At 45.4% G+C, this 22,954-nt stretch overlaps 1 protein-coding gene across 1 annotated transcript in view; it reads right to left on the bottom strand.

Annotated features, from left to right (window-relative positions):
- Positions 1 to 21,434, bottom strand: part of TRAF3IP1 (TRAF3 interacting protein 1) — a 29,691-nt gene extending 8,257 nt beyond the window's left edge. The window contains exons 1-13 of the mRNA XM_009088208.4: positions 21,242 to 21,434; positions 20,648 to 20,716; positions 19,150 to 19,311; positions 18,198 to 18,338; positions 17,611 to 18,063; positions 16,894 to 16,971; positions 12,523 to 12,598; positions 8,901 to 8,999; positions 7,117 to 7,198; positions 6,365 to 6,448; positions 5,946 to 6,057; positions 5,402 to 5,438; positions 4,797 to 4,873 (exon numbers count right to left, since the gene is read on the bottom strand). Of these exons, the coding sequence (XP_009086456.1) occupies positions 4,797 to 4,873; positions 5,402 to 5,438; positions 5,946 to 6,057; positions 6,365 to 6,448; positions 7,117 to 7,198; positions 8,901 to 8,999; positions 12,523 to 12,598; positions 16,894 to 16,971; positions 17,611 to 18,063; positions 18,198 to 18,338; positions 19,150 to 19,311; positions 20,648 to 20,716; positions 21,242 to 21,364 (1,593 nt within the window). The 5' untranslated portion in view covers positions 21,365 to 21,434. The remainder of the gene's footprint in view (positions 1 to 4,796; positions 4,874 to 5,401; positions 5,439 to 5,945; positions 6,058 to 6,364; positions 6,449 to 7,116; positions 7,199 to 8,900; positions 9,000 to 12,522; positions 12,599 to 16,893; positions 16,972 to 17,610; positions 18,064 to 18,197; positions 18,339 to 19,149; positions 19,312 to 20,647; positions 20,717 to 21,241) is intronic.
- Positions 21,435 to 22,954: the final 1,520 nt, after the last annotated feature.

The raw sequence follows: 22,954 nt of genomic DNA, 5'->3' as shown, positions 1-22,954 counted from the left end.
CACACCCAGATGTGCAGCTGATGGATTCATGTAAAAATCAGTGACCTGCAGCTCTTCAAACAAACAGAATCAGCAGTAATTAGATCTGTCCTAAGCTCTGAAGTGTACCATGTGCCACTCTGGTAATTCAAGTTAATATTGCCCAGGTGCTGAGCCATTCAATACCACTTGTTCCTCCCAGAAGCCTCCAAGCTGCTGCTTTTCTGAAGCCCTTTTGGTAGTGCAAAGATAGGAGTTCTGTTATCCCACTTGCTTCAGCTATTTAATAACCTGCCTACATTTTTCCACACAGCAAATAAATGAAGTGGAATACAAAATGGAACATCTGTTTCTTTCTCTGGTTGACATTAGAGGCTTAGACTCTAAACAAATACATTTAGGAAGTTTTTTTAAGAATTTGTTAGGCTGAACACAGCTAATCAAGGCAGCAAAAATCTTGTGTATTTTCAGAATGACCCCTTTGTTTGACCTCAAAATTGTGTATATTATTTTAAGTTTCTGCACATGCAAAACCTAGATGATGAAAGTCCCAGTTTTCTTTCCTTCTCCCCTGTTCTCCTTTATTAAAACTCCTTAAAAAGCAAATGCATGTTTGGGAAACACAGCACAGAAAGGGTTCTGGAGCAATGTTTTTAACATAAATAAATGTTCCCCAGGCATCAGCAGCTGGAAGGTGTGAAACATCCCTGAGAGGGCACCAGCATTACATTTGGATTAAGCATTAATCCACCAACTTCACCTCATTTCTGGATGATTAATCCCCAATAAATCAGGCAGATCCATTGATCATTTTTTTGCTGAATACTGGAGTTAATAATGTTTTAACCAAAAGTTCCAGCACTCAGCCTGCTATTTTTTTCCCTCTTCATTTTCCCACCTGGCAGAAGATCAAGGCTTTAAAGACTAATGAATAGAAGTGGGAAAATATTTCATTTCTTTTAGGTGTATTGAATAGTTTAATAAAACGAGAGAAGATGAACATTCTAGTGACAGATAGAGGGAAGATGGAATTTCCCAAGGCAAGTTTTCTTTCAAGTATTCCCTGGATTTCTGGATACCTTACTCCAAAACTATAGCAGTACTCTTAATTTTACTCTGTGATGCACAACAGAGTTTGGAATACAGTTGCATCCTGATGCAGAAGATACTTCTGGAAAGTCTGATGGAAAACAAATTAAATAGACAGAGAAGCATTCCCAGAGGCAAGGCCACGTTGGAAATTTGGATTTTTTATTTTTTTTTACTATTACTGTCACAGCAACTCCATTCTCTAAAATCGTTTCCCAGGATTCAACTGTGTCTCCAGCTCTTTTTTTCTGAACTGTCAAGTGCCTGTCACACACTCCAAGCATTTTTAATCATCTTTTCCATTCAACTCTGCTGTCAGGAAAGCTGCACTTCTTTCTGGATCACAATTTCAGGAAAACCACCCTTACCTGTGGATCAGAGTCTCAGGAGAACCCCACCCTTCTCTGGATCAGGATTTCAAGAAAATCACACTTCCCTCTAGATCACAATTTCAGAACTAGACTCCTCTCTGGATCACAATTCCAGGAGAACCACACTTCCCTCTGGATCACAATTTCAGAATTAGAATCCTGCCTGGATCAGGATTTCAGGAAAATCACACTTCCCTCTGGATCAAAACTTCAGAACTGTACTCCTCTCTGGATCACAATTTCAGAACTATACTTCCCTCTGGATCACAATTTTAGGAAAACCACACTTCTTCATGGATCACAATTTCAGAACTAGATTCATTTCTGGATCACAATTTCAGAACTAGACTCCTGTCTGGATCCTGGTTTCAGGGGAACCACACTCCTGTCAGGATCACAATTCCAGGAGAACCACACTCCTGTCTGGATCACAATTCCAGAAGGACCACACTCCTGTCAGGATCACAATTCCAGGAGAACCACACTCCTCTCTGGATCACCATTCCAGGAGAACCACACTCCTGTCTGGATCACAATTCCAGAAGGACCACACTCCTGTCAGGATCACAATTCCAGAAGGACCACACTCCTGTCAGGATCACAATTCCAGGAGAACCACACTCCTGTCAAGATCACAATTCCAGGAGAACCACACTCCTGTCTGGATCACAATTCCAGGAGAACCACACTCCTGTCAGGATCACAATTCCAGGAGAACCACACTCCTGTCAGGATCACAATTCCAGGAGAACCACACTCCTCTCCGGATCACAATTCCAGGAGAACCACACTCCTCTCCGGATCACAATTCCAGGAGAACCACACTCCTGTCAGGATCACAATTCCAGGAGAACCACACTCCTGTCAGGATCACAATTCCTGGAGAACCACACTCCTGTCAGGATCACAATTCCAGGAGAACCACACTCCTGTCAGGATCACAATTCCAGGAGAACCACACTCCTGTCCGTATCACAATTCCAGGAGAACCACACTCCTGTCAGGATCACAATTCCAGGAGAACCACACTCCTGTCAGGATCACAATTCCAGGAGAACCACACTCCTGTCCGGATCACAATTCCAGGAGAACCACACTCCTGTCAGGATCACAATTCCAGGTGAACCACACTCCTGTCAGGATCACAGTTCCAGGAGAACCACACTCCTGTCAGGATCACAATTCCAGGAGAACCACACTCCTGTCAGGATCACAATTCCAGAAGAACCACACTCCTGTCAGGATCACAATTCCTGGAGAACCACACTCCTGTCAGGATCACAATTCCAGGAGAACCACACTCCTGTCAGGATCACAATTCCAGGAGAACCACACTCCTGCCTGAACCCCAACCCCTTCCAGCCCACCCTCTGAAGAGCAGGAGCACACAGGAACCTCCTGCAGTAGCAAGCAGCTGCTTGGCCAGGCAGTCCCATGGTATCCCAGGAGCTGGGGCAGGTTTCCATGTGATGGACTAGGAAGTCAGCAGGTTTTTTCCAGAATTAGTTTCTCTATTCTCGGCACTGCTAACGCAGAGCAGGGCTTCAAAAGTGCAACAAAAGCCAAACAAGTGATGAATGAATGTTTCAGGGGCTGAAAACCAGCAATGGGTCTCAATGGTGATTGTGGAGGGTCACAATTGACCATTTAAAAATATTTAAGGGGTTAAAAAGGGACTGTTTCAGTTTGTTACTCTCAGTCAGGGAAAAAACCAACCAGAAAATGTAGCACAGACACCACAGGAAGCTTCCTGAGCTTGAAATTCATGTGATTGTGTAAATCCTGCCCCATTATCCTGTTCCATGCCCAGTGCTGGACAGGACACAGCACCAAAGAGGGCAGCCCAGGGTGAGGGAATGCTGAGAGACAGCACTACTGAACTCCTAATGCTCTTCCCAGACTGAGCTGGGAACTGATGATCCAACAGCACCATCTAGTTATAAACCTGGGAACAGGGACAGCCCATGGCTTGGGCTCAAGTGCCAGCTCAGGAATGAGCTTTGGAGCTGCTGCAGAAACTCCAGAACCAGCCTGGAACCCTTCTTTGTCTCCAAACAATTCCCTAAAGGCAGAATTGCACCAAGCAGGCAAATCTGCCCCTTGGATAATCTCATGCCAAGCAGCCAGAGGTGCTTCAGAGACCTCAGCCACCACAGGAAGAACATTTCTAACAAATGGATGCAATTCAGCAAGCTGGGTAAAGCTAAAACCACTCCTAACAGATTATGGGCTGCAGTCTAAAGGGTTTTCCTCTTTTTAGAAGGATTCAGTTTCTTCAGTTCTAGAATTATCCCAGAGGAATTCAGGCTGGAAGGGACCTCAAAGTCCATCCAGTGCCACCCCTGCCATGGCAGTGACTCTTTCCACTCGCCCAGGGTGCTCCCAGCCCTGTCCAGCCTGGCCTTGGGCACTGCCAGGGATCCAGGGGCAGCCACAGCTGCTCTGGGCACCTGTGCCAGGGCCTGCCCACCGTCCCAGGGAACAATTCCTAATTCCCAATACCCCACCTAACCCTCCCTGGGCTCCTCAACCACAGCCCTTGCAATACAGGAAAGGAATTTTCTTCCAGGCCTGGATCTCAGCCAATCCCAAACTCCAGAAAGGAGGACACTCCCCCAAGAGCCAAATCTGCCATCCCAACCTTCTCAACGTGCTGGAAAAGAAAGGAAAGCCAGAAGAGGCAGACAGGAGTCTGCTTCCAGAGTCTTCAGGAGTCACCACTGATTTCACAGAGCTCTGTGAAGAGCTGATCTCAAACAATACAGACCATTCCTGAAAAGCACACACATAGGAAAACCCTAAGATACTGAATTAAGATTAAAATAAATGTGATTGGAAGGTGTAAGAGCCCATGGAATGCATTCACCTCCCCAAAACATCATGCACTTGTCTAATTTTACGAGACTTTTATCACTGCAGTGCCTCAGTGCCTCTCCCCAGCACATCAGAATGGATTTAGAAACTTTCCATGGGATCAGAGAGTCCATCTCAGTGTTCTGCCTTTGCTGCCTCTCACAGCAGGAGCTCTGCAAGGCACACAAAGCCAGAGCTGTCCATTTCAACAGAAGACACTCAAATATGGGGGATAAAGCTTTTGCTTCTGGTTTGTGATCACTGCTAGAGCCTTCCCACACACTTTCTAGGTGATCAAAACAACAAAAAAAAAAACCAACAAAACTCAGCAAAAACAAAACCTACCTTCCCCTTTTCAACTGTGGAAAAAAATCACATAAGCAAGGCAAGATATGACAGAGAAAAGCTTGATCACAGATGGAATAAAACACATTTAAAGCAAAGGAAAAGGTCACAATTGCAACATCTCATATCCCAGTTCTTTGAAGGCCATTGCCACCTCACCCTGTCTGTGGTCTGTGATGATTTCTGTGATGCCTCATAATCCTTCTTAGTTTCTAGGATTCTTTTCACCAGCCCACCTGTTGAAAAACCAGGATTTTTCTAAGTAGTGATGGATACTTAACAGTTACAAACATTCAGGCAACAAAATAAAACCCAGCTATTCTGGTTTTTTAATGCAGACAATTTTTAGAGCAACTCAAACAGCATTTTATTTTGTATTTTAATCACTGACACATAAGTTATTTGTTATCTGACCTTTTTTCTCCCAAGCTTTTCTAGAACTTGTCTTTAAATCCAACCTGGTATCTCGGAGCTGACAAGCTGTACCTGACACTTGAAGAAATGTTAATTTATGAGCTTTATGCAGAATTTCAAATCCTGCTGACACTGAGCATGCATAGAAAACGTGTCCTTAACACAGTTGTAAATCCAGCTGCACAGGAAAACAAGCCTGGGTAAATAAGTTGGTTTTCCTGCAAACGTTGCAAACTCCTTCCCTCAGGAGGGATTTTAGTGCTCTCTTCAGCACTTTAAGTGTTCAGCATTTGGTTTAAACCCAGGGCTTGATTCTAGATCTGTACAAATACACATAAAAGCAAACATACCATGCTTTTGATCCTCAACCAGCTCCACTTCTGGCTCCTACACATGCAGGAAGAGAGCTTTAGTTGCAAAAAGTTGACATTGCTGTGATATGGAACTATTCAAAAATATCCAGCTGGAGGGTATTTCAACAAGTCAGGGAATCATGGGAAGGTTTGGGTGGGAAGGGACCTTAAAGCTCATCCCATTCCACTCCCTGCCATGGGCATGGACACCTTCCACTATCCCTGGATGCTCCAAGCCCTGTCCAGCCTGGCCTTGGGCACTGCCAGGGATCCAGGGGCAGCCACAGCTGCGGTGGGAATTCCAGTCCAGGCTCTCCCCACCCTCCCAGCTGGGAATTCCCAATCTCCCATCCATCCCTGCCCTCTGGCAGTGGGAGCCATTCCCTGTGTCCTGTCCCTCCATCCCTTGTCTCCAGCTCTCCTGGAGCCACTTCAGGCCCTGCAAGGGGCTCTGAGCTCTCCCTGGAGCCTTCTCCTCTCCAGGCTGGACATTCCAAACAAAATATAGGAAAAGGTTCAGTCAGCTGCAACAGGAACAGACCTTTGGCATCTCTGGCAGGGGCCCTGCTGTCTCCACCACGAACTGCTCATCCTCCTCATCAGAAACCTGCTGCTCCCTGAGCACGCTCGGGGCCGCTTTAGTGCTGCCACTCCTGTCACGGACACAGGGAACAGGGGAATGAATGGAAGTACTGAGATCTAGCTAGAACAAACAAAACTCAGCTAAAAGCCATCAAACATCACAGAATCTCAGAATCACTGAGGCTGGAAAAGCTCTTCAAGTCCAACCTATGAGCAATCCCCACCCAGAGCACTGAGTGCCACCTCCAGGCCTTCCTTGGACACTCCAGGAATGGGAACTGCACCATGAGGGGACCATCCCAAACTGGTGATGCCAGAGGAGCTGGGAAGGGTGTGCTCCAAGGAACAATCTCCCTCTGCATCTCCCTCACCCCTCACCTTTCTGGGGTTAGGAGCTCGGTGCTCTCCTGATGTTTCACTCGTGGGGGTGCCGGCCTCGCGCTGCCAGGACGGGGAATCCGTCTGCAAGAACAGCAGGAACAGGGAAAAATCACCTTCACAAGGGACACAGCATGGCATTCACAGTCTCTGATAAAATCCCTTCACCCAGGATTGTTCTCCTGGGAAGCTGAGAAGCCTCAGAGAAAGGAAAACAATTCTGATCTCCTTTGCTTCTGCTGTGCTGTGCTCATGTGGAATGTGTTTGGAGATTGTTCACCCACAGGTGATTGTTCCATTGCATTCTGTGGGAGTTGTTTTGGCTCTTTGGCCAACCAGGGTTGAGACTCTGGAGAGAGCCAGGAGTTTTCATTATTATCTTTTAGCATTCAGTAAGTGTCCTTTCTGTATTCTTTAGTATAGTATAGTATAGTATAGTATAGTATTCTTTAATATAATATAGTATGATAAAATAATAAATTAGCCTTCTGAGAACATGGAGTCAGATTCATCATTCCTCCCTGCCATGGGGGTGCCTGCAAATACAATAACACAGCAACACAAGCCTTTGCTGAGCAAAGAAAATAAAGAACCTCAAACATTCAAATTGAAAAGTGAGTTCATCTCCTCCATAACGCCATCCCTATGGGATGCACAGAGCAAATGCAATGATCTCCTCAAAAGTTTTGCTAAAAACTTTAGTCCATGGAGCAGTTTGTGGATTGAGAAGGGAAGAAAGGATGGAAACACACCTTTGGGCAGGCCGAGGTGGGACATCAGGAGGTGCTTCCCCATTTTCAGGCTTGTCAGGAGCTGTGTTCTCCACTTCTCTTTCTATTAAACAAAACACCATAAAAGTGGGGCTTAGCTGGGCCAGGAAAACCTCAGTTTTTTATGACAGTATTTGGAATCTTAGCATTGCACTGAAAAAAACCACTTGAATTTCTTCATTTTTATAAGTTTCTTGATATTGTGAAATTCCCCCCTCTGTGAAAATGACATCATCTCACCCAATGCTTTTGTTTCCCTTAACCTCTTATCTTCCCCTGCTGGGATTCTTGGTTGAGGTGGTGGCTACTCCTTGAGTAAAGTCTACTCAAAGCATCTAAACTCAGCCCAATTATGTGCAAAAATTCTATAATACATCACAGAAAGCCCAAAAAACATTAGAGAAGGGCTGATTTATTAAAAAGCACTTCTTTTCTGTTAAAAATTTCCAACCATGTTTGCTGTTGCTCTTTCATCACTGGAATGTTATTGACTCTCTGGCAAATTAATCTGTAAATAACACATAAACTGATTTTTTAGAAAAGTTCTATTTATTCTGCAATCTGATCAAGTTAGGCATGAAGCACACAACAGGAATTACATCCAGAACCTGTGAACTACTCCCAGGGGCAGGAAAATTGGGATACAGAGCCTCGTTGCTCTGCAACAAAATACAACTGAAGCAGACAGAAATAATGCTCTAAAAGATCCAGGAAAATCAGTTTACTTCAGCTAATAAATGATGTTTTATAATCCTGGGCTCATGGAATGGCTTGGATTTGGATCTTAAAGGTCCTGAACCTAAAAAATGAGGGGTTTACAGTGCCTTGGTGAATAAAGCTGAAAAACAAGATCAGCCAATAAAATAAAGGTTCAGCTCGATGGCAAAGGTTGGACTTGATGATTTTGGAGATCTTTTCCAACCTTCATAATTCTTCTGATCCTGAATATTTGGTTCTTAAACCACAGGGGATCCAGTTCAAATCCATAATGAACCTGGGGGTGCTCCTCTTACATCCATCCCAATTATACCATAAATTTATTTTCCACCCCAGATGCATTCCAAAGGACAAGACAGCTCCAAGAGATGAAAGGCAATTCACATGGAAGTTCTCCCAGCTGGGGAAGGTCACACAAATGTCTTGGCCATCCATCCATATTTCATTAGGTTGCCACAGCCATGAGGCCCTGGAGGCCAAAGGTGGGCTGGGAACACCTCCCACATCCATGGGATCCATCCTCCCAACCAGCTCAAGCATCTGCAGCTGGAGAGAACAAAAATGCAGCTTTTTGCTGCAATTTCAGCTCCTCCTCCTGCACTTTGCATCCATGGCTCTGTGTGTGCTGTAGCTGGATCCACATCCATGTCTTGGGAGCTATATTCAGCTTGGGGGGAGAAATGGAGGAGTAAGAAAGAATGCAGGAATGGAATTTTCCTCTGGAATCCTGTAAAATGCAAACACAGACTCCCAAATAGTTGCACAAAAAGGCAAGGTGCAAAGATTCCCTTCTTACAGAGAACAGGTCACTAAGGGATTCAGGTGCAGCATTTGCACCTGAATTTGGAAAACAGAAGAACAGGAAAAGGAAAATAGAAGTAATTGCTTTATCAGGGGATGGACATTTTTTCATGAATCAGATGTGATTAAAACACACAGCAGCATTTGGATTAAGTGTAAATCACCCTCCTTACATCATTTAGTGCATGGATTTGACCCAAACACTCCAGCTGGGCTTTCCATGGCAGCCACACTTTAACTTTCCCTACCCTTCTGTTTTTCTGCAAGGTCTGGTTCATTTTTCTCCTGCAGCTCAGCAGCACCATCCTCTGAAATCCCATCTGCCACACTCCTCGTGTCCACAGCTCCTGTAACAAACCAGTTTATAGTCAAATGAAACCCAAGAGCCAATAAAAATTCAAAATAAAAAGCCATGCTAAATACCTGCTAGGACTTCTTTAAGGGCTACCCTAGTTTAATAAACCCTCTTCAGTGTCAATAAATCACATTCAAGGTGCACAAAGACTTTTTAAATGAATGCTGACTGAACTCCTGAAAGCTGAAATATTCAGTATAAACCTCTATAATTTATCTGCCCACAGAGAAGAGACACTCCCTCCTGCTGTACATTGATTTATTTCCTATTTATATAAGATAAAATAGAAAGCTATGACCATCATCACCAGAGTACAACATGCATCAGAAAGCTCCAGAAAGTTTTCCATCCCTCTGGATTACTGACCTTTGGCAAGCCCACTGTGTCAGAAAAGGAGGAGGAGTAATGCCCCAAAATATTCCTGGCTCTAATAAACTACAGTTTGAGTGCAGCATCAGGGAGAGAAGAGTATTTTAAAATACTCACCCTGAAGTCATTCCCTGTATTAAACTTATCAGGAAAACTGGATTCTGGTGTTAAAGGGACAATCCCATAAATATGGTGTGTCTGGTCCTTATGGTTTAGTGCCATATAAAACAAATACTGAAATTTTGGGAAATAAAAGAAGTTATAGGATCAGCTAAGGATCACTGAGTAGTAAAATAAGGCTGCAGTTTTAATGGAATCCAGACAGGGGTTTCTCAGCTGCCAAATTACTCAAGACTTCACAGCACAGGAGATGTGACATAAAAATTTCAATTTTCTAGCACCAACTTGAATGAGGCTCCTAAATTAACAGACATATGGGGGGGGGAGGTTTCCAATGCATTTAAGGTGCCCAAACAAAGCTATTCATTATCCTGAAAGCAGGACTGATATAACTCCAGTATTTTGCCTCAGACACATGGAAACCTAAAACAGAAATAAAAAAAAAAAAAAGTGGGAACTTGGGAAGACATCCAGCAACACATGATCTCTTTATATAAATTATTAATAATGAGATTGGAAAATTAAGTGCATGAAGATTTTCATGCACCAATTTAGAACCAGAACTGGCTGTTTTTAACAGGCATCAATTCACAGGTGTCACTGAATCTTCTGAACAGAGACATTAAAGTCTCTCTCACATTTTTTTTCTTCTTCTTTAGGATTAAAATACCAGGGGCACAAAGCACTGAAAGGAAATTAGGATCAATCACTGAAATAAGAGGGGGGAAAGCACTGAAATACAAACAGAAATTGCAGTTCCACTGCTGCTGTCTGAGCTCTGGTTTCGAGCCACTTCTATTCCTTATCCAGGAGTTTCTCCAGGCTCTTCCTCTTGTTTTCCTACACAAAGGGATGGCAGTGCTAAGCTAAGATTCCTTTCCTCCTGATGTGCAATATTTGGGATATTCTAAAGATAATCCACTTTCCAGTCAATGTGTAAACACAATATTTAAAGGCTGAACTGCAGAAGTTGGTGACACAATGCCAAAGCCCACTGGAACCTGAGCTAGCTCTGAACACTCTGATAGCCAGGACAGGAGTGGGGAACAGCTGGGACTGGGGTGTGCCACAGCTGGGGACTGGGGAACAGCTGGGACTGGGGTGTGCCACAGCTGGGACTGGGGAACAGCTGGAGATTGGGGTGTGCCACAGCTGGGACTGGGGAACAGCTGGGGATTGGGGTGTGCCACAGCTGGGACTGGGGAACAGCTGGGGATTGGGGTGTGCCACAGCTGGGACTGGGGAACAGCTGGGGATTGGGGTGTGCCACAGCTGGGACTGGGGAACAGCTGGAGAATGGGGTGTGCCACAGCTGGGACTGGGGAACAGCTGGGGATTGGGGTGTGCCACAGCTGGGACTGGGGAACAGCTGGAGAATGGGGTGTGCCACAGCTGGGACTGGGGAACAGCTGGGGATTGGGGTGTGCCACAGCTGGGACTGGGGAACAGCTGGGAATGGGGTGTGCCACAGCTGGGCACTGGGGAACAGCTGGGGAATGGGGGGTGCCACAGCTGGGACTGGGGAACAGCTGGGACTGGGGTGTGCCACAGCTGGGACTGGGGAACAGCTGGGACTGGGGTGTGCCACAGCTGGGACTGGGGAACAGCTGGGGATTGGGGTGTGCCACAGCTGGGCACTGGGGAACAGCTGGGGATTGGGGTGTGCCACAGCTGGGGACTGGGGAACAGCTGGGGATTGGGGTGTGCCACAGCTGGGACTGGGGAACAGCTGGGGAATGGGGTGTGCCACAGCTGGGACTGGGGAACAGCTGGGGATGGGGTGTGCCACAGCTGGGACTGGGGAACAGCTGGGACTGGGGTGTGCCACAGCTGGGACTGGGGAACAGCTGGGAATGGGGTGTGCCACAGCTGGGACTGGGGAACAGCTGGGGATTGGGGTGTGCCACAGCTGGGACTGGGGTGTCCCCACAGCTGGGCACTGGGGAACAGCTGGGCACTGGGGTGTGCCCACAGCTGAACCTGAAGAGCTGCAAGCTGTGCAGTGCACGCTGCTACAGCCACAGCAGGGAGCAGGCAAAGGAGGAAGGAGGAGGATCTTTGACTTGAGGTTCCACTGGGAACGTTTATTCCAGGTGAAGGGGGGAAAGAAGAAAAGCCTCAAGGACCTCAGTGCAAGGGGTTAAACACACCTACAAACCAGGGGGTGGACATAGAAAATCAACCAGTTGGGGGGATTTAAAGGGTGGAGCAAGGGGATTACATCAACACTGTGGGACCAGTCAGGATAGGGGCAGGAGAGGGAAAGACACATGGGCCAATGGGGCCTCATGGATTAGGGGGGTTCCAAGTGGGTGTTTCAATCAGGGGTTGGCCCAGGGGTGAGTGGCAGGGAACATTCAGGAAAAAGGGCAGGGTTGCCTTGACAGGCAGGGAAAGAGGGGCAGGATCACCTTTGCTGACAGGCAGGGAAAGAGGGGCAGAGTTGCCTTGATAGCCAAGAAGGGACTAAAACAAAGGGAGGGGAAAAGCTAAAGGGTCAGCTTCAGGGGAAGGTAAAACTTGGGGAACACGTGGGGTGATAACAGAATTAACCATTTAACAATAACTTAATGAAATTAACATTAAGTGTAACATCATAATTGCAAGAAGCATCTCCACGGAGAAATAATTATTTGGAAAGCCTGGACTAACTGTCTATTAAACCAAATTAAAACCATTTCAACCTTCACTGTGCTCTGCTGTAAACATTTAACAAATGTTACATGTCAGAAATAGTTGCAGACAAGTCCAAAAACTCGTTTAGAGAGTAATTACACAGAAATTACCAAGGGCAGGCTGAATTTCTGTCTGCAACTGTGCACAGGAAAGAGCAAACTGCAATAAATCTCACTTCCTATATCCCAAATCCAGGCAGGAAAACTGCCTCTTGGATTCACAAATGCATGCTGGGAGTACAAACCAAACCCTGGCAATAATAAACAGGGATATTTCAATGTTTCTGCTATTCCTACTCAATAACCCTGCAGCATATCTGACAGAAATAACAATATCCTCCCTGTGGTTACCTTCTCCTCCAGGCTTGGAGGGATGCCTTGATGCTTTTACTGAAGGCTGCTTTGATATCCTTGCAGGAGTTTCATTCTGGAAAAAAATCAAAACAAAACAATAAAAGGCCAGAAATTTATATAACAGTAGATCTAAATATTATATCATTGTATCTAAACTTTACTTCCTTGTGTTCCTTTTGTAAGTATTATACAGAGCAAATATTGACCCAAGAATTGATCCACACATTTATTTCCCTCACAGCCTGTGGATATTTTTTCCTGGATAAATGCCAGCTGTTTTCTTTCACATGAATTTATTTGATGGAAAAACAACTTCCAAATGGGAACTAAGAGTATCCAACCTTGTGGAATAAAAAGGTTATAAAAAGGAGGACAATTCCTACAATCACCTCTGTGTTTCAGCTATATCAGATACACAGCTCCTCTTCAACCTGCTGCAAAATCTTTTAAGACTTCATTCCAAAAGAAAAACAAGGATTTAAAAAATTGTGCTCCCAGGTTTGCCCAGTCCATTACTTAAATGGCAACTTCCCTGGATAAAAATCCTGCCTAATACCCCAAATCCTGAAATACATTTATCACCTCCTGAGATCTCCTTCCTAATGTGCCTTTTTTTTTTCCCCAGCTTTCATCCCAGATTTTTTGTCAGCCCTGCTGATCATCATTAAGGTTGGAAAAGATCTCCACTGATAATCTGAAAATCACAAATTCTGCCATTTTTTTGTCATCAAAGAATAGTTGGAGTAGAAGGACCCTTAAAGTCATCCCCTTCCACCCCCTGGCCTGGGCAGGGAATCCTTCCACCAGAAGTGTTTTTCCTCTTTACAAATTCTGGCATGTTCTAAGGAAAAACAGACAGAATTCCAATCTTGAAGTGGTTCATCTTAATTTTAATTCTCCATAATAACCTCCACAAGCCCAACACTACAGAAGGAGGGAAAAGAAACCTCCTACCCCATCAGGAGCACATCTGGCACACTGCAGCCCCAGCAGCTCTCTGGGTGAGGTCATTATTAGCACAGCTGGGGAGGGGGCTGCCAATAGGTGCTGAGGCTGCTGCAAGAAGGGGTTTGGTCATTTATTTATGTGGCTACAAACAGAATTTTTGTGGAGCCACATGTGCAGCCTGGCAGCAGGTGCAGGGTGAAAGCTGACGTTTACTCACTATGGCAGCACACCAAAACAGAAAGCCCACAATATTTATGATTGGGGGGCTTTCCAAAGGGAGATAAAAGAGGTTATTCCCCTTCAAGACTTTGAAAAGCAGCCACCAGAGCCATTAAAGGGAAATCTTGCACTTCATCTCACACCATGCTGGAAAAACACATTACAGCAGAATCCTTGATGGATGCATGCACGCTTCCCAGTCCTGAGTAATTATGTTTCCACGTGGAGAGGATCCAGAGCCTTCTGCAAACCATCCAGGCTGCTGCTTTGTCCTCATTATTAACCTTTAAAGAGGCTGAATTTCACTTCAAGACAGAAGAAAATGTTTGCTGGTGTTTCAGAGCTCATTACAAAACAAGCCACTGTGATTCCCCCCTCTAATTCCTCAGCTCTACTGATGGTTCTCTAATAATAAATAAGAATTAAGTCTGTGAACAGCAATTTCATTCCACCAACCCTCCACAGTACTTTTCTTCTCATTAAATCCACAGTGCCAGGAGGTATCTTTCCATCTCTACAATAGAAAGTGTGCAGGTGTAATTTTATGTAAGTAAAATCATGTACAAGGAGAGATCTCCACTTGCTGAGGCCAGTTTTTGTGCTGTGCTGCTTAAGAATTATTAGGAAAATATCAATCCATTCCCTTTTCCTCACCTAAAATCTCACAAGATGATGTTCTATTGCTGTTAGATCCTGCAAATTAAAACTGCTCAAACAGAAAGAGATGAGGAAAATCTCTGTTTTTAAAGCAGTTTAAAGGATGGATTTCTGATGTAGTGACACCAAAAAGAGAGGGACATTCCCAGCTCCAGAAGAGAAATGTTTTAGCCACGTCCTGCAGATTTCCATGAAGTGATTCTCTCTGCTGTCCTTTTTTTAATTCCACAGTTTCATTACATAACCTAACAAAGTTCCAAGAGGAACAGAAGTTCATTAGGCAGGACTTAGAGGCTGCTTTAAGTGACCATTTCCAGAGCAAGAGGGTTTGCAGGGCAAATTCAAACCCATTCTGCAAGTGGCCAGTGACAGGATATTACAGAAAGCTTTAGCCAAGAGCTCCAGCTGCCCTGGGAAACATGGAAGAGACTTCTCCAAGGTGTTTGGCCTCAGGGGGAAATGATTTACCTGTTCTGCAGCCACTTCCAGCACCAGATGCTCTGTGACCTCCCCCACCTCTTGTCAAGTCTAAACAATAATGATCTTCATTATTTAGAAGGTCCAAAAGGCCATTTTAAATCTGATTTTTCTCTGAGATGGACTGAGAGTGAACAGAACACGACTCAACCCTGATCCCAAACTGCAGGATGCAAGAGCCAGCCTTGAGGCAGCTTCTGATTGCCATGTGGTAGCCAAATGTCTCTTAATTCCTACTTATCCCTGCTTTCTTCTAGCTCCAGAAAATTATGGATACCCATGTGATGACTACTGCACACTGGGTAACACAAAGAGTTTCTTTAGTAACAGAAAAATTACATTTAAATTACAAAAAAAAGTCAGCCTTAAGTAGATTTGGAAACTGGCATCAATAAGCAGCAAGAAAAACTGAGATTAGCAAGCAAAGTCAGGAACTAAACTTTAAGTGAGCTTTGCTGTACATGTAGAATACAAAAAAAAATCTAAATGGATCTGTTCTCTAAAGTGACTGCAGTAAAAAGGTAAAGAGATTAATCCTAAGGGGGAAAAACTGGCTGACTTGTTGGGTACTGCCTCATTATTAGTGAATAGATATATTCTGTAACTATCTACAGAAAAAAATATATAAAAAGCTAAAGAGAGATGCTGAAGATTTGTTAATTCTGTAGCAGAGACCACAAAATAAGATTCAAAATCCTTCATGTGCACAGAAAGGTGTTTGCCTTCTTTTGCATCCATTTGTTTCCCTGCCACATGACTCAGGTGGAGCCACAGTGCTTAAATTGGGGTAAACCCCTGGAAATAAAGGCTGGGAAACTCCTGGGAGGACCAGAAGATCAACCCCAGTCCAGGAGATGCAATTTCCAAAGATTTTCAGCTGGAATTTCCTCTAAATCACTTTGTGCAGCTATCTCAGCTCCCAAAATTCACTGGGCACGTTTCTCCTGTCACCTCTCCCTTCCCCAGCTCTAAAATGCTGACATTTGCCATGCTCTGCTCTCAGGTTTGTGTTTTCATCATCTCAGAAATGAGCAGCCTCTGCTGTTACACAGGCAGGCAGAGGCAGGAATGTCCTTTGGATTTCAGGTAATAATCCCAAAGCCTTGGAATCCCTCCCAAAAGCACTTAGGAGGGGAAATGAAACTTTACTGCCCCTCTGCATTATTGTGGTGCCCAAGAGCATGATGAGAGAGCTTGGGATGAGGCTCAGAATTTCCATTAGAGACCAAATTTGCAGGAAGTTTGACTTGGCCATGAATATTTACTGGAGGCTAAAAAAAAAACCCAACTCTTTTATAAGCTCTCCCTCCCAGTGCCAATAACTTAAAGAGTCTGGTTGGGCTGAAGTCAAGGAAGAGCCATAAATTTGTCATCTCATGGGGAAGACACAATAATGACAGTGGGCCCAGAGACTCCTGCTAGAGTTGGGATCCTGCCTGGTTTTTCCTCAGCCTGTGCTGCTTTAGGTTCATTTACTGAAGTCTCACTCTTTAAACATTTGGCCACGTGGCTCCATAATTCCCCAAAATGCCTCAGGAAGCACCAGATGGAGGCACAGTGGTGACACAAGCAGCAGCTCCTGTGCAGAGGCACTGAGCTGCTCTTCCAGCTGCAAACCATGGACCCTGAAACAACACGGAACTCCTTTTCTCTCCAAAACAGTCACTTCTGCTAAAATTCAAAAACAAATACAAAAACCCTATCAGCTTTCCAGGAAAGATTTTGAGGAATAAAGAAAACTCATGGCAGGAGGTTGGAAGAGATGAGCTCTGAGGTTCCTCCCAACCCAAACCAGTCTGTGATCATAAGAACTGTCCAAAATATGAATACAAAGAAATAAAATCTACAAAATAAGATAAACTGAGTAGACTTTTTTTTTTTTTTGGTCCAAGCTCAGAGAAATGTTTAATAACTAAACAACCAAAAATCCCAGGGAAACATCTATTTCATGTATTTCCCAGCCCTAAAAGTTGCCATTTACCCACCTTTCAACCCTACACTGTTTTTGAGCAGAGTCCCAAATCAAAATGCAACACTTTGGTTATTCCTACCTCCTCCACTACTAACCTCAGTGTCTGGCTGGCACTTGCTGTCTTTAGTTGGCCTCTGTGGTTTTCTATGCAGGGATTCTTCAGAATCTGAGGGCTGGAAAGAAATGAACTGGTTTAGATTCAGGAGAAGCATTTTGGTGCCCATCGATCCTGCATTTCTACCAACAGAACAGACAGGCAGAACAGGAAATATTTAGAGGAAGAGGAAATAGAAGAGTAACAAAAAGAAAGGCAGTGAAGAGGTGGCTCTCAGGACAGTTTAGGGCCTATACAATCCTTAGAATATCCAGGAATCCTAAACTGGTTTGGGTTGGAAGGGACCTTAAAGACCATTCAATCCCAACTCTGGGAAGGCCCTCCAGCACCTGCAGGGAGCCAACAAGATGGAGAGGGAGTTGGATAAGGGCCTGGAGTGACAGGACACAGGGAATGGCTTCCAGAGGGCAGGGGTGGATGGGATATTGGGAATAAATTCTGCCCTGTGAGGGTGGGCAGGCCCTGGCACAGGATGCTCAGAGAAGCTGTGGCTGCCCCTGGATCCCTGGCAGTGCCCAAGGCCAGGCTGGACACTGGGCTTGGAGCAGCCTGGAAGGTGTCCCTGCCCATGGCAGGGGTTTGGAACAAGGTCCCTTCCTGCTGGATGAGCAGGAATACAAACATGGAAGGCCACTGGAACAAACAGTCCCAACCACAGCGTGGGGAAAGTTCTTCCCCAAAATAACATTTCAATTACCTTTTTCTCTGCTTTCTCCTTCCCATGTTCCCTGAGGTGCTCCCCATCTTTTTCTCTGTCCCGATCTCTTCTTCTCTCTCTGTCTTTCTCTACTTCTCTGTCCCTGGCCTTGTCTTTGTCTCTTCCTTTCAGCTTGTCCTTTTCTCTTCCTCCTTCATGTCTTTTCTCTCTTTCCTGTCCTTTATCATGCCTGAAGTCCTCTCCTCGCTCTGGGTCTCCTTTTCCTCTGGATTTTTCTGTTTCTCTTCCTTGCTTGGTCGTTCTGCTTTTGCCTCCTTCCTTCTCTTGTTTTTCTCCTTCCTTTGAGGTGTCTCTTCCGGGTTCTTTGGGCCTCTCTTCATTATTCTTCTGTTTATCCCTTTCCTTTTCTCTTTCTCTGCTCTCTTTCAAATCTCCTTTGGGTTTTCTGTCTCTGCTGGGGCTTCTGTCTTTAATTTCAGTGTCTCTCCTGCTCTAAAAAGAAAGCAAACACTAAAAATTAATTCAATCACAATCACACAGTGACTCTACAAACACAAAAATGCTAAAAATACCCCAAACAAATAAATCATGGTACCCCAGTACCCCCCAAAAAATGCAACTGCTACCTCTTTATCCTTATGGCTTTTTTGTTCTTCTGCTTTGGGCTCTCTGCTTTCTTTATGTCGAGGTTTAGAGGGTGGAGGTTTCCCTTTAGCATCAGCTTTTTCCCCAGCCAAGACCCTTTTTACAGCAGCATCACTGGACAGCTGCAAGGATCAGAAAAACACCACTGAAATGAGGAAATTGGTTCACTAAATAATTAATGTACTAATGTAACAATTCAGTGTAAAAACATAACAATGCCATGAAAGAATGCAATGATTCTGTGTAAGAGTAGCCCCTGCAGTTGTTTTTAACCAGTTATCAAATTTCTCCACTATTGTATTTCCATAATCAAAAAAGCAAAGTGGAAAAATGACTTTCATTCCACAATTAAGAGATTTGACTGAAAGGAGATGAAGCCAAAGGTGAGCAGCTGGTTGGATAAGTAATGCATCTGTATCCCAAAATTTTAAAGGTTCTGGAGCTTCATTTTGTGCTTCCAATCTAATAAATGTTATCAGAAGACAAGCAAATAAAGTGAACAACAGTGCATAATAAAATCTTGATATTCAGAATGCATTTGTATGGGAAGCTGGCTCAAATCTTGCTAAAGATCATGAACTCTCTACCTCCTGTTACTAAGGGGTGACAAAATGTTTCTAGTGGGCATTAATTAATGACAGCAGAGGGGTAATTAAGGCACAGAATCATTTGGGTTGGACAAGACCTCCAAGGTGTGACTGATGCCCACCTTGTCCCCAGCCCAGAGCACTGAGTGCCACATCCAGGTGCTCCTTGGACACCTCCAGTCCAGGATGGGGACTCCAAACCTTCCTGGGCAGCCCCTCCAATCCCTGAGCACCCTTTCCATGGAGAAATTCCTGCTGATGTCCACCCTGAGCCCAGCCTGAGGCTGTTCCCTCTCCTCCTGTCCCTGTTCCCTGTGTGCATGAACTCTGTATAATTTTGTCCTACCTTGTTCAAGCAGCATTTCCCAATTGCCTGCAGGAATTCATTGGTTTTCTCAGGCTCGTGTCCAGCCACAACTCGTGCTGGTTTCACTGACAGTGGCTCTCCTGTCACCATCACAACAGCATCGATGGCCTTCTGAAGGAAGTTGATTTTGGAATCCTTATCCTGGTAAAAGAGCAATTAAGAGAAACTTTTATCTCCACAATTATTACCATATTCGTTTAGTTTCACAATTATACTTCACAAACAACCTGCCCCCTCTGCCCTTCAATAAAGATGGTGTCTTCCAGTGATTACATAAAATCAGAAGTAAAAAATAAGAGACCGAATAAACAAAGTAAAGCCAAGTGAAATTTCACAGAAGTTCTCACAATTAAGGAATCCTCATGATTTCAGTCCCCCTTACAGCTCTCTCCTACTCATTACTCAGATCAAAATTATTCTCCTGATCTTCTACAACTCCAAAAGAGATCACAGCAAGGAAGCAGCCAAGTCTTCCTCCTGACCAGTTTTGGGAAGAGGAACTCAAGGTTGAGACATTTTCCCCCACACTCCAGAATTTTAATCTCCTCTGCCTGAGCTCTGGAAAACCCCAAGGACTCGTGGGCTGTGACAGAAATTTGTGAAAGAAATTCTCAGAGAGGAATCAGCACATAGATGCAGCAAAGACCTGCTCAGGAGCTGCTGGGAAATATGCTTTTTGGGCCAACAAGGACACTATCAAAAAAACCAACAAGTCAGTTATAAATGACTTAATTTTAGTTATCCTGACAGCAGTAGGAGCAGTCACAGCAGTAAACACACACAGTAATCAGTGACTAAAACGTGCAAGAACTGGCTGGAGGGATGAGAAGTTAGAGCTCACACTTCAGTTGCTACGTTAAACAAATGCCATGGGATCAGCTGCCTAAGTGGCAACACACAAAAACTGCTTTGCTTGCCAGGAATCAGCAACCAAAGCTCCCAAATCAGGCTGGGAGTTAGGGAACTCAGCAGCAGCTCAGCCAAAAATCAGGGGAAAGCAGCAAACAGAGAGTAAAGTCACCCTGGGACTTGAGAAAAGGAGTTTTCAGTAATAGTATTAACCTCCTCTTTCAGTAATCAGCCAGTTTTATACTGCAATAAAGCTCCTGTGGAATGCATATCCTAGACAGGTGAGTCCTGGGATATTAAACACAGATATTTAATATCTGATTATTTAGATATTTAATGTATACCTCTATATACCATATTTGTGTTCGTACATACACTCAAATATATAGAGCAGTAAGTTTAGGGCCATGGATTCTCTTGAGAGACCACAAGACTCTTTAAAACCAAAAATTTGCACACAAATCTAGGGGTGTTCACCCCATGGAAAGCATAACATAACCCATAAGCAGGAACTTTAACAACTTCTTCACAAAAATAACATCAGCTCCTCGGTGCTGAACACAGAAAAGACCAGAAGAACCTTGAAAGAACACTGAAAGCTAAATAAATAAGGAAGTCCCATGCCCACCTTGACATTGTCTGACTTCAGCTCGAAATCTGTGTAAAGTCCTCTCAGAAAACCTGTCACTCTGATCACCTAAAAACAGAAGAAAAGGGGTAAGTCAGAAGCATTTAAAGCTCAATAAACCTTGTGGGGCAGCAGGAAATGTGTCCTTCACGGAGAGCGGGGTCAGGCATTGGAGTGCAGTCCCCACGCCCGGCGGTGCCCAGGGAAGGCCTGGACGTGGCACTCAGAGCTCCGGGTTAGGACACGGTGGGCAGGGGGCACAGGCTGGGCTCCGAGATCCCGGGGGGCTCTTCCAACCTCAGCGATTCCGGGATTCTCTGATGTTTCACTATCCCGGGCCGCTCCAAGCCCCAGTATCCAACTTGGGCACTTCCAGGGGCACCCACAGCTTCTCCGGACACCCTGAGCCAGGGTCTCCCCACCCTGACAGGCAACAATTCCTCCCCAAAACCCTACCTACCCTTTTTCCTACCGCTTCAGGTGCCTTTCCCACCCCAAACCCCCCAAACCCCCGTGATTTACACAGCGCTCCGGGCATGCCCCACACGCCGGGGGAGGCCCGCGGTGCCGCGGGTGCCTCAGCCCCACACTCACCTCAGTGATCAGGTCGTGCAGGTAGCGGAAGGGCGGCTTGCTCAGCAGCGCGTCGGTGAGCGGAGGCTTGCGGATCACCTGCCCCAGGGTCTCCCGCGTTTGCCGCGACACCGCCTCGTTCATCGCGGCCGGGCCGGGCCGGGCCGGGCCGGGCCGGGCTCGAACCGGGATCGCGGCGGGACCCGCCCGCCCCCGGCCCCGCGGCGCTCCCGGCGTGCCCCGCGCGGCGCGCGCACGGCCCGTTGCTAAGGGGCAGCGCGGCCATAGCAACGGGCCCGCCCCGCGCCGCCCTCAGCGGAGGAAAACCTGGGAACAGCCCTAAAAACCCCGGGAACGGCCCTAAAAACCCCGGCAACGGCCCTAAAACCCCGGGAACGGCCCTAAAACCCCGGGAACTGCTCCTAAAACCCCGGGAACGGACTTAAAACCCAGGGAACTGCCCCTAAAGACCCCGAACAGCCCCAAAAACCCCGAAACAGCCCTAAAACCCCGGGAACTGCCCCTAAAACCCCGGGAATTGCCCCTAAAATCCCGGGAACTGCCCCAAAAAACCCTGGGAACTGCCCCTAAAACCCACGGAACTGCCCCCAAAACCCTGGGAACCTGCCCCCAAAACCCTGGGAACTGCCCCCAAAACCCACGGAACTGCCCCAAAAAACCCTGGGAGCTGCCCCTAAAACCCCGGAAACTGCCCAAAAAACACTGTACACAGTCCCAGACCTCTGGAAACTGCCCCCAAAACCTGGGAACAGTCCCCAAAAACCTGGAAACAGCCCCAAAATCCCATAGAAACAGCGCCAAAAACCCAGAAAAAAGCTCCAAAAACTATGGAAACAGCCCCCAAAATCCTCCCAAACCCTGAAAACAGCCTCAAAATTCCTGGAAACAGCCCCAAAACTTCCAGAAACAGCCCCAAAATCATGGAAATACCCCCAAAACCCCTGAAAACAGTCCCAAATCCCCCATAAACAGCCCCCAAAAGCCTGGAAACAACCCCGAAATCCCTGGAAACAGCCCCCCAAAACTCCAGAAACAGCCTCAAACCCTTGGAAACAGCCCCATACAGGCAATGTGTGGATTTGTGATTGTGGTATGTGTGGAGACCAACCATGGGACAGTCATAAAGACAAATTCTAATAAATAACAGAAAAATAAAGCGTGGAAGAATGCCTTTGAACCTATCCTTTGTTTGCAATTAACTTTTATAAGCCTTAAGTTGATTTAGGAGCATTTGAATTTAAGCTTTAAGATGTTGCTTTTCAACCAGAACTTTCTGCTTGTAGGTAAGCCTTAAAGAGTTTTGCAATAATAACCTTTTGAAGTATAATTTTAGAATATTGCTTGTAGTAAGGATCTTTGAGACCATAGCTTTAGAACATATAAAAAGGAAGCATGCTTATCTCAAGGCCCTAACAAAACAGTGAAAAGCACCTTGAGAAAGGTAAACATCAGCTCAAGGATTAATAGTTTTGATCAAGGGAATCTGGACATCACTGTTAAGAGATTTATGGTCCTTGCAATCAAAAGTTGGACCCACACCTGGAATCTGGACCCCACCAGCTGGGATACTCCTTTTTCTGGGATGCATCCTGAGAAAAGCTAAATGACAATAGTCTATAGAATTGTGATGAAAAATTTGGAAACTAGAAACTGCTGATGAGTGACAATTGGAATAGAAACTGCTGAGAAAGCTTAGGAGTACCCCTATAAATA

This window comes from Serinus canaria (genome assembly GCF_022539315.1).
Source record: "Serinus canaria isolate serCan28SL12 chromosome 7 unlocalized genomic scaffold, serCan2020 HiC_scaffold_29, whole genome shotgun sequence".
Taxonomy (NCBI): Eukaryota; Metazoa; Chordata; class Aves; order Passeriformes; family Fringillidae; genus Serinus; species Serinus canaria.
This window is presented reverse-complemented; position numbering and strand designations above follow the sequence as displayed.